This window comes from Zeus faber (genome assembly GCF_960531495.2).
Source record: "Zeus faber genome assembly, chromosome: 4".
In the NCBI taxonomy this organism is placed as follows: domain Eukaryota; kingdom Metazoa; phylum Chordata; class Actinopteri; order Zeiformes; family Zeidae; genus Zeus; species Zeus faber.
In genome coordinates this window covers 16,884,979-16,898,461 of record NC_137191.1, presented here as the reverse complement: position 1 = coordinate 16,898,461, position 13,483 = coordinate 16,884,979, and the positions used below count along the sequence as shown (strand labels likewise).

Sequence of the window (13,483 nt, the reverse complement as noted above, 5' to 3'; positions counted from 1 at the left end):
AAAGCGGGGATAGATTGAGGATTTGTCATGTGGAGGACTGGTAGCTACAGCACGAGCTCTTTGTCAAACGCTGGCAGTGATCACTGCCGCGGCACCGCCGGACCTAAATTAAAATGAAACGGGACCAAATACCTTCCCGCTGAAATTGTTTTCCATGATTAAGTCGCTCTAAAGTGATGTTCTACATGTGCATTAAGGCTTATCTGTCCTCATCAAATGACGAGCACAGGACACCATTTACATGTATGTATGTTAATTCACCTCACCTAATGTTTATGAGCTTTACCCTAGGTAGCTCTAGGGTCACAAAGACGGAAAACATTTCAATCTCGCAGCCTCAAATGACTTTCCCGATGTGATTCTGCCCATCCCTTTAATTAATTACACAGATTTAATTCATCCATTTCCAACATGAATTTAAATGATATGATATACCCAATCTATTCTGCATTCAATTCATAATGTAAAGGCTTTCCCAAACGTGACACTGTAAATTTCCACTATAAAATATTAAGTTTATATACAATATATACACCAATCAGCCAAAACAGCTCTGATAGCTACGTGTAGGCATGGACTCCACAAGACCTCTGAAGGTGTCCTGTGGTATCTGGCACCACGACCTGAGCAGCAGATCCTTTAAGTCCTGTAAGTTGTGAGGTTGGGCCCCCATGGATGGGGCTCGTTGTTCCAGCACATCCCACAGATGCACGACCGGATCGGACCCTAAACCCGTCCGTCCACATGATGTAGAAGAAAACGTGATTCATCAGAGCAGGCCCCCTTCTTCCATTGCTCCATGCTCCAGTTCTAATGCTCAAATTCCCATTTCACATGCGATTTGACGGTGGACGGGGGTCAGCATGGGCACTCTGACCGGTCTGCGGCTACACAGCCCCACACACAGCAAGCAGTGATGCACTGTGTGTTCTGACACCTTTCTATCATAGCAGAATTGACTTTTTCAACAATTTGTGCTACAGCAGCTCTTCTGGGGGATCAGACCAGACGGGCTGGACTTCACTCCCCACATGCATCAATGAGCCCTTGTCAGCCCATGACCCTGTCGCCGGGTGTCCTTCCTTGGACCACTTTGGTAGGTACTATATATATATATATATATATATATATATATATATATATATATATATATATATATATATATATATATATATATATATACACACACACACATATACACACACACACATATATACACACACACACACACACACACACACACACACACACACACACACACACACACACACACACACACACACACATATATATACACACATACTGTAAATACATACATACATACATACATGTATTTGGCGAAGATGAAAGTAAATGGGGAAAAAACAAAGATTGTGTGACGAACAACATTTTTAAATTCCAAACTCTCAAACAAACGAAATCATATTTTGTCAACAACGTACTGTTCTATGAAGTCTGTAACTCACACCAAAGTGAGGAACATGTATACACCATTTATTTAAACAAACTCCCATCTTCATTGATTTTATGAGCGATATGAGCAGCCTCAGAGCGCTGACACAACATAAGCGCAAGCTACTCCCCCCAATTAAATCCAATTTCTCTAATAGCAGTCAAGAAACAACCCTGGAAGGGGGGAGTGATATTGCATTTCTCTAACATTGCCAGTTTATTTGGCTCAAACATCCCCCCCTGCCGCGGTGGGAGATAAAAGGCTTTGCACTCTTCTACTGCAGCACTGGCGAATGGGGAAAAAAAAAGCAACAAAAAAAAGCTATTACCATAATTCCCAATTAGCAGCAATTAAACTCAGCGTACATTTACCAATAAAGCGCAAGACAATTAGATGCTAATTGTACCAGCTTGCAAGGAAAGGTGTCGGGAAAAACATGCTTTAATGTGTTAAATTGCAGATAAATATTGAACTGAAATATTCCCAGAGTAACCCATGTGACCCATTATCCTAAATTATTTAAAATGCTTTCATGTCTGAGTGATAAAATTGTTGTGAATCAACTATACGGCAACAAATATTACATGGACCTCCATTTCAATGGCACTAAAGTGGTACCATCTTTATTTTTGATAAAGAGTCACATCTTTCTCGGGGTTTTGAAGCAGTGCATTTAAGGCCATCTATCACTACTACTAGTAGGTAATGAGGGCTTCCACTGGACTGGGGTTGCATAATTCCACCATTACTGGCCTATTCTAATAATCCACTGACCTCTAGCTTTCAGCTGTGATCTTGACTTTTATGACAAATCTAAAGCGGAATCCTGCTCTCAAAAAGCTCCGAAAGAAAGCACGGCGAAGAACGCCAAGGTCAGCCCAGATTGGGAACACGATGGAGACGAGAGTCCAGTCTCCGAGTCCACATTTATAACGCCGGCCCCGGACCATTTATAACCTCACCTTATCAAAAGTCAACATCAGTTAATGTGAATAACAGAAACAAAGAAGGAAAGAAAAAAAAAAATAATAATAATAACACATTTTCTCAAAACACACAAGCTCTTACGCTACACAATTTCATACCTCTGAAAATCTTACTACATCAGAATCAGACGCCGACTGTGTGATTCATGAGATAACTCAAAAGTCAAACGGCGACCACAACTCAACACACACATAAATACTATCTCCCGAGTAGGCGTTGACATTTGCTAATGGTTTGGGTTAAATGATAAATAACTTTTGCCGTGTCCCCTCTTCTGCTCGATTGGTATGCTAGTCTGTTGTGCACCTTGTCTTAGAGTGATGCTGGACCAGAAGGGGCTGACAATCTCATCTAGCATGGCTGTCTGCTATTCATGAGCCCCTCCTCCCCTCTCTCCATCATATGGCTTTGGCCATTATACAGCACTTATGGCACAATGAGTGTATGAGTGTGTGTGTGTGTGTGTGTGGGGGGGGGCATGCAATCATGTCAAGTGCAGCACTTCCATTGCAAAGGTGATTGAAACTATTAAACAAACAAGGCAAATATCTGAAAAGCCAAAATGGAGGTGCAGTTGTCTCTTTAGGACAGGACAAATGCAGCAATCCTCTTATTTGCAAAAACGAATGTTTTAGCTGAACCTCCAAAGACGTGTTTTGGTGCCGCCGAACTGAAACACAACACAGAGGGAGGGGGAGGAGTGTGCAAAGTAGATCTACAGCAAAAATAAAAGCTGAAAGGTCATGAGTTAAGCAGGATGCTCCGTCCTCTGCTCCCTCCATCAGGGACAGGGGTATTTTATGTGTCCCCTTTCTGCTTTCACAGCAAAAGAAAGTGCTGGATTCTAAAGATAAAAGGTGATTTTTTTTTTTTTTTTGGCAAACGTCTAAAGTCTGGGGGAAAAAAAGGAAAAAAAAAAAAAAAGATGACCTGCTAGTCGCGCGGTGTGATTACAGTGGCTGGGAGCGTACCAATCTATCAAGGGGAAGAAGGGGGGTTGACGCGTGGCAAAGGGGTTAGTCAAAGGAGATAGCCTTTGACTAACTACTAGCCCCGGACAATCGATACTCGGCACATATTGCATCCAGGGAGAGCGCTAAAAAACCCTAAAAACTTCCCGAATGGCTTTTCATTCAGATATTGATCAGCAGCCTTTTATGGTGACCTTGCTCCAACACGGCAGTATACTTTCTTAAGGGCGCGTGAAACCCATAAATCTGAGAGTTGCTACAGGAAAGCGCGAGGCGGAGCCTGTGAGCAGCGAGGCAAGGTGGTGTAATGGGTCTTTCTCCAGGGGGGGACGGAGGCCTCTTTTCGCACATTATAATAAGGATTCCATTACATGCCTGAGCTGCAGAGAAGAGGAGAGGATCGACGAGGAGCCACTCCGAGGGAGACGGGGGAGCGGGCTTCACTTACCGCTTCTCGTCGTCGCGAGTTTCCATTTTGGGGCAACGCATTACAGTAAACCCTCAACGTACATACACACACACGTGGAGACACAGGAGGCGCGTGTAAAAAGATATGGACGGAGGTGTAAACGTACATCATCATTCCGATTTCACAAAATCCCCTGAAGGTCTTTGTCAATTGGCCAATTACCCTGATATTTGGAATCCGAGCCTCGACAGCCCGTGTAACACTTAGCCACGCAGGCACATGGACACCATCAACTGTTAATATGTTCCGCCGTGACACTTTGTTGCTATTCCTCGCAACCCCGGCCACTGTAATGTATATACAGAGGAGGTAAATGTTATCATTCGGGGCCATATTCTAATTCATATCCATAAGCCGGCTTGCACGGTAGGGACAAGCGGAGATGCGTCATTTTATAGAGTGGCTGGAATGCTCGCATGTCAAGCCCGAGCACGCTCCCTCGAGATTACCCAACATCCCCCCTCAGATGTCACAACTTTTTTTTTTTTTCTTTTTCGGGCCCCAGACAGATGTCACTGCGCGTGATTAACGAGCTGGAGGGAATTCGCCTTAAATCTGTTTAAGGACTTTTGGAGCGGGAGATCTCGGCATGATAGCGAGGGGCTTCGTTTACGGGGGGGGGGGCTGGCGGACATAATCAACGGCTCCCGTTTCTCCCGAACAAATGTTTACGCCACGATGTTTACAACTATATCGAGGCAGACGGATGACCACAACTCAAACCTTTGGCTAATTGGTCCTGAAGTAGTATGATCTGGACTAAAGGAAACAAAAACCTAATCCTGGGTTGAGACGGGAGCCATGGTCTCCACAGCTGCTGCAAGTAGATGTAAACAAACCAAAAACTGTTACCGGTCAAGAATAAGTATATACAGGGGGGTACAAATACTAATGACTATTTAATCTCTGGTAAATCATCAAAAAAAAAATGTTCATATTGTAATCGTCCTCAAATTTAAAGTTTGTCCAGAAAACATATTGTCCTTATGATGCGTCGTCCTTTTCACTGTCAGATAATAATCAAGCTCTATTTCCCCACTGCGGGGCCACGACGCACAGCTGAATCGAGGAGCGTCCTGGATGTTAATTCTGTTCCAAACGCAGCAGAGGACAGCTGATGGTCAGAGAAGACCGCGGCCGCGCTGCTTTCAGTAACATCCAAAAAAACAAGCACTTGAAACAAACTATGAACCCGCGCTATAAAAATATACAATCACTCATCGTCGAGGCTCAGTGCACAGCCACAGGGAAAAGATGCAGAAATGCATTGAGAGAGAGTCTCTCTCTCTCTCTCTCTCTCTCTCTCTGGAATTCTAAACAGTTATGTTCTTGTTTCCTATGGTTATAGTCTCCACTGACATGCTGGAGTGCTGGCTTCAGGTTGTAAGCTCTGCTGAGGGAGAGTGCGAGTGCAGCCGTAATGCACAGCATTTTCTTTTAATGTGCACATGAAAGCAACGCAGAGACACTGTCCAGACGCAGGGTTTAGAAACATGCATTGCAAACAGTGTAATGCATCATAATCTCAATTTGCGTCTGGCCACTAGAGCTACACACGAGATAATGTACCATTGTGCACTCAAACGTGGTTTCGTGAGCTGATTTTTAGTTTTGTTTTTTTTCATTGTAATTAGCACAACTACAAGGAATGTCCACAGCAGCAGGATATGAATGAACCACGCACTGATGTCTGTGCAGCAATGCCTTGTTGAAACGAGTACACCAAAGATAATGATGTCTGTAAAGAATTTAGGACAATGAGCAACAGAGACCTGGAAAAACAGCAGCGGCACGAAATACAACCGCTCGAAGAGGTCTTGTTCTGGGTAACGGACAAAAAAAAAAACCCTGCATGCCTCGTAGCCTCTGTCCCGAGATGCTCCTTTCCAACAAAGATGTCATTGGAGGAGGTTGGATAAAATTTCAAGGTTATTTATCATTTTCTATATTTCCCTTATAGAATTAACCAAGTATCCCTTTGAGGAAAATACTACACTGTCTAAACATGATGGCACTATAGAAATCCTGCTGGTAGTGGTGGACGGGAGAGAAAACCCTGTTCCTGGCACCAGCATGAAATGACATGGTAAAAGATAAAATAGTAATGCTAATATCAATAGTTTGTCCATTACAGGTCAGCTAAGTGTCCAGCCGAACAGTTACAAAGCTGTTCGTTTTCGATCTCGCAAGGCCGATCAATACGGGGGCATACTGTTTCAATTTTGCTGGCATTGATTTTCTCTATAACACCCCAACCCCAGAGCATTCATCTTTCTGAAGGAAGGAAGATTTGATTTACTGAAGAAAAATTGGAGTGCGCATCACAAAGATTTTTTGCCGGGCAGGAGCGTGACACACCGCAAGATGGATGTCCCCTAGCTGGGAAGCCTCTAGCCTCGGGGTGTCTATTAGAGCGCTGTGGAGCTGCAGAAAATGAGCTGCTTAGAGGAGGAGCGAGCAGCGAGCAGCGGAGGTGTGCGTGTGCAAAAGGGGGGTGTTTTTGTTTTTTTTGTCTTGTTTTTGTGGAGGGGTTGAGAACGGAGAAAAGGGAGAATTACTGGGAATAAACAGGAAATACAAAGGGTGCTGATGTCAGCCTGGCCAAGTGGGAAAAGAAGGGCGTACTAGTGCAGGAAATGCCGAAACCTACCCCAAAAATAATTCAGATCATCTCAAGTAACTGCTTAAAGGGGTAATCCGTAACATTATACTGAAATGCCATATATTTTATATTTATCTCATATTTATTTCGCTGGCAATTTGGAAAAATGAGGCATTCAATGTATTTGCGTCATGTACAGTACGTCCTCCTCTACATGCCGTTTCCATTGTTGGTGGCGGGGTTCACCTTTCCCAGAAAGAATGCACTGATGGGCCACACGCAAGAAGCGAAAGTCAGCCACGGTGGAAAAAAAAAAATGTCCCCACCACCTCAAGTGACCAAATCCATCAATAAACAAAAAGGCATACTTTCAAGAAATAGTCACTTTCTTCGAGCGAAGACGAGGGAAAACCTGGATGTCGAAAAAATAAAAATAAAGAGTTGCCGTTTCAAATGGAATTCTGGGACTTTTTGTTGGGTAATCCACCAAACACAGACAATCTCATGGGTTTTCACATGCAAAATAAGAAAATCAACAAAATGCTATTTCCATCACTATCACAAAACTTCAATATACCTCATTTCTACCAATTTTCTATAACCTTCACTTTGTATTTTTCCCCAGGTGGCAGCCATGTTTCTCCTGCTCCTCCCTATTCTTGCATCCAGAGTGAATTTCCATGGTACATTAGTCAGCCTATTAGAATGTAATGCAGGGAAGGTATGAGAGAGGAGAAATGTCCCCGGAGACCGGGAGTTGGCGTTCTCCATCATCTGCCCTCATCTCACCTCTCAGTCCGTCTACTTTGCTCGGGTGTCAAACACATGAAAGATGATTTGTCTCCTGACCCAAATAAACACCAGCCCAACGGGTCTGAGCACAAATTCGTGGAAGGACAAAAAAATACGAAGGATGACATGCACACGTCATTTCACCTTCCTAAGAGTTCATTTACTGCCCCTCCTTTCTTTAAAAGCTGACGGCCGGCGAGCATGTGTACACTTACACAGACCAGCCACAACATTAAAACCCCTGACAGGTGAAGTGAACAACATTGATCATCTCGTTCCAATGACACCTGTCAAGAGGTGGGATATAATAGGCAGCAAGTGAACAGTCAGTTGTTAAAGTTGATGTGTTGGAAGCAGGAAGAACTGGGCAAGCGTAAGGATCTGAGCCACTTTGACAAGAGCCAAATTGTGATGGCTAGATGACTGGGTCAGAGCATCTCCAAAACAGCAGGTTTTGTGGGGTGTTCCTGGTATGCAGTGTTTGTACCTACCAAAAGTGGTACAAGGAAGGACGACCGGTCCTGAGGGTGAACAGGCGACAGAGTCAGGGGCGCCCAAGGCACATTGATGTGCGTGGGGAGTGAAGTCTATCCCGTCTGGTCCGATCCCACAGAAGAGCTACCGCAGCACAAATTGTTGAAAAAGTTAATGCTGCTATGATAGAAAGGTGTCAGAACACACAGTGCATCACAGCTTGCTGTGTGTGGTGCTGTGTAGCTGCAGACCGGTCAGAGTGCCAATGCTGACCCCTGTCCAGTGCCGAAAAGCACCCACAATGGACACGTAAGCGTCAGAACGGAGCCATGGAGCAATGGAAGAAGGTGGCCTGGTCTGATGAATCAGGTTTTCTTCTACATCATGTGGATGGCTGGGTGTGTTGTTTACCTGGGGAAGAGACGGCACCAGGCTGCACTATGGGAAGAAGGCAAGTCGGCAGAGGCAGTGTGATGCTCTGCGCAATATTCTGCGGAGAAGCCTTGGGTCCTGGCATTCATGTGGGTGTTACTTTGACACGTAGCACCAACCTAAACATTGTTGCAGACCAAGTACAGCCCTTCATGACAACGATATTCTGTGATGGCAGGGGCCTCGTTCAACAGGATAATGCATCCTGCCACACTGCAAAAATTGTTCTGGAATTGTTTGAATAACATGAAAAAGGTGTCGGTGTTGACTTGGCCTCCAAATTCCCTAGATCTCAATTCAATGGAGGATCTCTAGGATGTGCTGGCACAACAAGCCTGATCCATGGAGGCCCCACCTCACAACTTCCAGGACTAAAAGGATGTGCTGCTGACGTCTTGATGCCAGATACCACAGGACACCTTCAGAGGTCTTGTGGAGTCCATGCCTCGATTGATCAGAGCCGTTTTGGGGACCTACACAATATTCGGCAGGTGGTTTTAATGTTGTGGCTGATCAATGTATGTCTCAAGGTTATGTGACGGATATATAAGGATGAACAGGTAGTAACGCTGTCTGTCTGTGGATCTGTCTGTCTCTGGGCCATAGATGACGAAGAAGGATGGGTGCTTCCTCTGTCTGGTGGAGGAAAACCTCCCTGGACACTCTGCAGTACAACAGAGGAAGACTGAAGGAAAGAGGAGTAGAGGATGGAAGGGGAGGGGAAAGGAAACAAAGAGGGGGGGCGAGAGAGCGAGAGAGAGAGAGAGAGAGGAAATGGAAAGCAAGGAAAAGAGGGAAAGGGAAAATCACCTAACACCTCTTTTCTCCAGAGGCCATGGCTGCTGTAAGCTGGATATTAAGACACAAATTGCATTCAGGCGGGTCACGCCATGTCAGAAGATATTAGATGCCTGCCGTGAGGAAACAACAATTCCCATCAGCTTGTGAGAAAATAATATTTTCATTTTCAGAACCTTTATTGAATGGAAACTTCGGGGAATACGCTTTTATGGAGCATGAGCAGGCTGGCTGGGATTTTACACCCCAGCAACAAAAGGTCGTAATCATGGCTGTATTGTCTTTGCCGTTATTGGATTTTCTTTTCACAGCTAGGAAACATGTGTGCACGTGTGTCAATTCCACCCTCCACCCCCTTCACTGCTCTCGGCAGTACATTCAAACCTGTGTGAGCTTAGATCCTTGTGTATCTGGCCGTGTAGTGTATGAACAGTCTCTTAATATGGATAGGCTGGGGTGTCTCTGGGTGTGCAACTGCGACAGAGTGAAGGTCTTTTCTTTGTTGTATTTGTCTTCGCATTTATTTATTTTTAGAAGTCTGCAGCACCAGATGTTTTTCCCGTGCCAACACGCCGTGGGCTCTGGTGCGAAGCTGCACCACCTGACCTTCACAGTAATTGACCAAAAATATTGATGTAATGGCATGGGACTGATTGTGATTTATTAAAAGAGTGCTGCGCTCCCAGGCCCAGTGCCAGCGGCTCCCTGCTCCCATCGGCAGCCATTAGGAAAACCATCAATAGCACAATGGCATAAAGGGCCGGTAATGGGGGAGTGCTCGGCCAGGGCCCGATTAAGCACAATCTCAACAGCAAATAGCTTGGGTTTTTGTGAGTACACATTCAGACGACTATGATGAAGAAAAGACGAGATGCGATGATAAAAGGGACGGGATTGTGGGTCAGAGCCGCAGAAACGGCACACGGTGAGGAGATGAAGGGAGAAAAGCAAAGAGATAGAGTCCTGATCCACTTGCAAACCGAGCCTCCACGGACGAGTCTCTTGAGAGTTGGCTGAGCCTAACAAGCGTGAGCCGGCAGCACAGTCTGCAGCTCACCATTACATACTACCTGCACAAACAGCCATCATTAGGGAATAGCTCCATTGGATTCTGCTGCCTTTTTGATGAAACAAACACAGAGGATAAGGTTTCCTCTGTTCTTAATGGGCACAGAGCTGTTTAAATGTCTTTCATCTCTTTCCAAAGTCAATGGATCATGCTTCCCGTAGTTGACATTTCTAGCAGTGCAATGCTAATTCAATCAAACTCGGGAGCATTGGGGGACCGGGAACAGCCTGGTGAAATGAGAACCATTAAAACGGTCCGTGGTATGGTTTACGAGGATAAAGGATGTGAATGCACTGAACATCTATATATGTGTATATATGTGTGTGCGTAAATATATATATACCGTATATGTGTGTGTGTGTATATATATGCACACACACACACACACACACACACACACACACACACACACACACACACACACACACACACACACACACACACACACACACACACACACACACACACACACACACCATTATCAACAGTATCTACCAAACACCATAAACTGCATGTCAGTCATCTATTTAGCACTAGGCTGACAGAGCTAAAATTAAACACGCTTATTTTCCAAAATATGGATTTGGGACAGCGCGTGTTGTTTACCTGACGGAGGAGCTCCCCCAGGCGCCGTGTTTGTCCGTCAGGATGTTCACGATCTTCTGGATGAGTTGTGTGGCTGTGACGTGGTCGCGGTACTTGGCAGCTCGAATCAGGTGGTCGCACATCTTCTCCTCGCCTCGCTTCTCCGCCGAGTACTGAGCGCAGTTAGACTGGGCAGGGAGCAAGTACAAATACAAGAGAAATCGTAAAAAATACAGATAACGACTCTCAATATCCACACAGTGAAACGATTATTTGAATGACTTTTAATGTTGTGCACATAGATGTAACACAATACCTACAGTGTTTCTTTTATGGGAAGGAATTCTACTCAGAGTGTAGGCAAATGAAACAGAACATTTTTGTCCCGGGGTCTCAGTGATTAATAACAGCGGACACATATTCACTAATTCCCTCCAGCGCTCTGAATCGCACCACACCCTCGGCGCGCAGATCGGACATTTTTCTCTCTCTCTGAATTTCTTATCAGAGAAACCCTTTGAACTCACACCTAACACCACCTAAAAATGATTTTTTTTCCTTCCCTCGGAGGTGTTTGGATTTTTCAATTTCTGTTTCAAATAAGCCATTTCAGGTTCAGTTCAAGGTTCATGTAGGCCAGGCACACCAAACTAATTGCGCCAAACTTGGAGTTGTCTATGAAAGTAAATTACAGAAGATTGAAGGAAGGAAGGAAGGAAGGAAGGAAGGAAACAAATGGCTTAAATCCATTTGTGGATCAATCTGCATGCTATCAGGGTGGCTGCCAAAACACAAGTCTACCATATCAATAATGGAGCTGTCCTCATCAAATTAACCTGGAGTCAACTCGTCGCTGCAGCAGTCATACAGTAGATTTGAGCCCAGATGCATGGTGGAACAAATAAAACCTGCTGCCCCAAAGTTACCAGTGGGGCTAGTAAAGTGCTTTATAATGGGTCCTCCTTTCCAATTTGAACAGCGACTTTTCATATCTGACAGAAAATCTATAGGTATAAATCACATTAGAGGGGCTTTTCTGCAGGCTATTGGCCCCTAATTATCAATCTATGTCTCTTTGTGTGACATTAAAGTGGGCCTTGACCTTCCAGCATGATGACCTGAGAAATACAGTGTCTATGGGGAAAGGATTGAATGTTTCAAATGTTAAACCAAAGAATGCTTGGCACAATGAGCGTGTGTGTGTGTGCGTGTGCGTGAGAGCGTGTCGATCAATCTCAGTCGGTGGAAGCGGAGGCGAGAAGAATTGGGAAATGGAACTAAGACTACAGACGAAAAGAATGAGACAGAAATGATTTTCCATCGAGGTGTAAAATTTGCGTAATATGCCAGTATGAAATAAAATATTCGAAAAGACTTTCACAAATAAAACCGAAGACGCAGAGCAAAAACCTTTGCGTTAAAATTGGAGAAAGGTTTATCCAAAATGTCTGTTGCTTTCTACAGTAAGTGAAAGTAGGTCTATAAAAAAATTGATTTCCATCTGCTCTGCAGTACCGATCAGCAGCTCTGGATTCAGACTCATAACCATAAACAAACACTTCATCACCTGTGTGCCCGGCCTGCCCAAACACCAAAAGCCTCCATGCTGTAATGGGCTTTCCTCACATAGGCGGCCAAAGTTGACTACAACAGAAAGTGCCAAGTTCACAGACTCACCCCTAAAACAACAACCACAGAAAGCAGGACACATTAGTAGCGCCATTAATGAACAAAGCTCGGTTTGCTGAAAAGTGGAAAAGACAAGTCACGGCTCCGAGGCAGCTCGGGCCAAAGTCACCCACTCTGTTTGGCATTTTTTGTAGGCCCTGCGCTGAAACGGCTTTCATTTTACACCTAAACCTTTGCCCTCGTTCGCCATTTTGCAGTCACTACTGTTTAGGTGCAATGAGAAACTATAAAGGGTTGACAGAGTTTGAATATTACTCGTAAATTGCTCTACTCTTTATGAAAAAAAAAAATAAATAAAAATTAAAAAGAACACCCAATGGCTTAAGAAGTTTTCCCCCTTCTGGGTGACCGTGAAGAAGTCAAGCCGTGTATTTTGTTCCTTGTTTTCAATGAAAGTCTACCTACCATTTACCAGCTGAAAGAGGAGTAGCTGATGATGTGGTCTGAGGTAAAGGGAGGGCATACTTTTGCTCGGGTTCGCTTCCTGCCCGGCCTACAGCTCGCTGGCAATGAGACCTTTATGACTTGTGACACCGTAATCATGGGTAGCACCTTCCATTACATGGCCTGGCTGACAGGGTCGGCCCGGCGTTGGCGCGGTCCCTGCTGGGAGAGACAGCTCGGTGAAGATGGAACGATAATGGCTGGCATTAATCGAGTCAATTACACTCGAGTCGTGTCTCCCACAATTCATCCGCGCTTCAAATAAATAACTACGAATGTGTCGAGTTTGCGGGGGAAACGGACTGCCGGAGGAGCGACGTGAACGAAGCCAAGGAGCAGAAAGGTCACTCATTCATGCTGAAACACACAACGACAAAACAGTTAAGTACCTACGTGAACAAAGAACTCCAACTCTTGCATGTTAATCACCTCGTTCATTTTCAAGTGACAGCATATTGCAAACAACAGTTTCATATAACGGGCAATAAAAATACATTGTTGTGGCTATTGCTGCCACATCACGTGGTTACGACACATAACAAGCCAGGTGAGCGGGAAGCCAAATAAGGCAACCACAGCTATACTGTGAGAATGATGCCATTCCGATCTAAATGTGTGTTGGAGGAGGATTCCTTGGTTCCGTCATCTCCTCAATTTGAGGGTTGAGAGGGTTAAGCATGACAACAGCCCAGACAACGGCGGCTCATTACTACAGATC

The 13,483-nt window shown here is 44.7% G+C and overlaps 1 protein-coding gene across 3 annotated transcripts in view; it reads right to left on the bottom strand.

Annotated features, from left to right (window-relative positions):
• lrba (LPS-responsive vesicle trafficking, beach and anchor containing) overlaps positions 1–13,483 on the bottom strand; it is a 151,679-nt gene that overhangs the window by 82,126 nt on the left and 56,070 nt on the right. For all 3 annotated transcript variants that reach the window (XM_079998554.1, XM_079998556.1, XM_079998555.1), the window contains exon 25: positions 10,654–10,820. In XM_079998554.1, the coding sequence (XP_079854680.1) occupies positions 10,654–10,820 (167 nt within the window). The remainder of the gene's footprint in view (positions 1–10,653; positions 10,821–13,483) is intronic.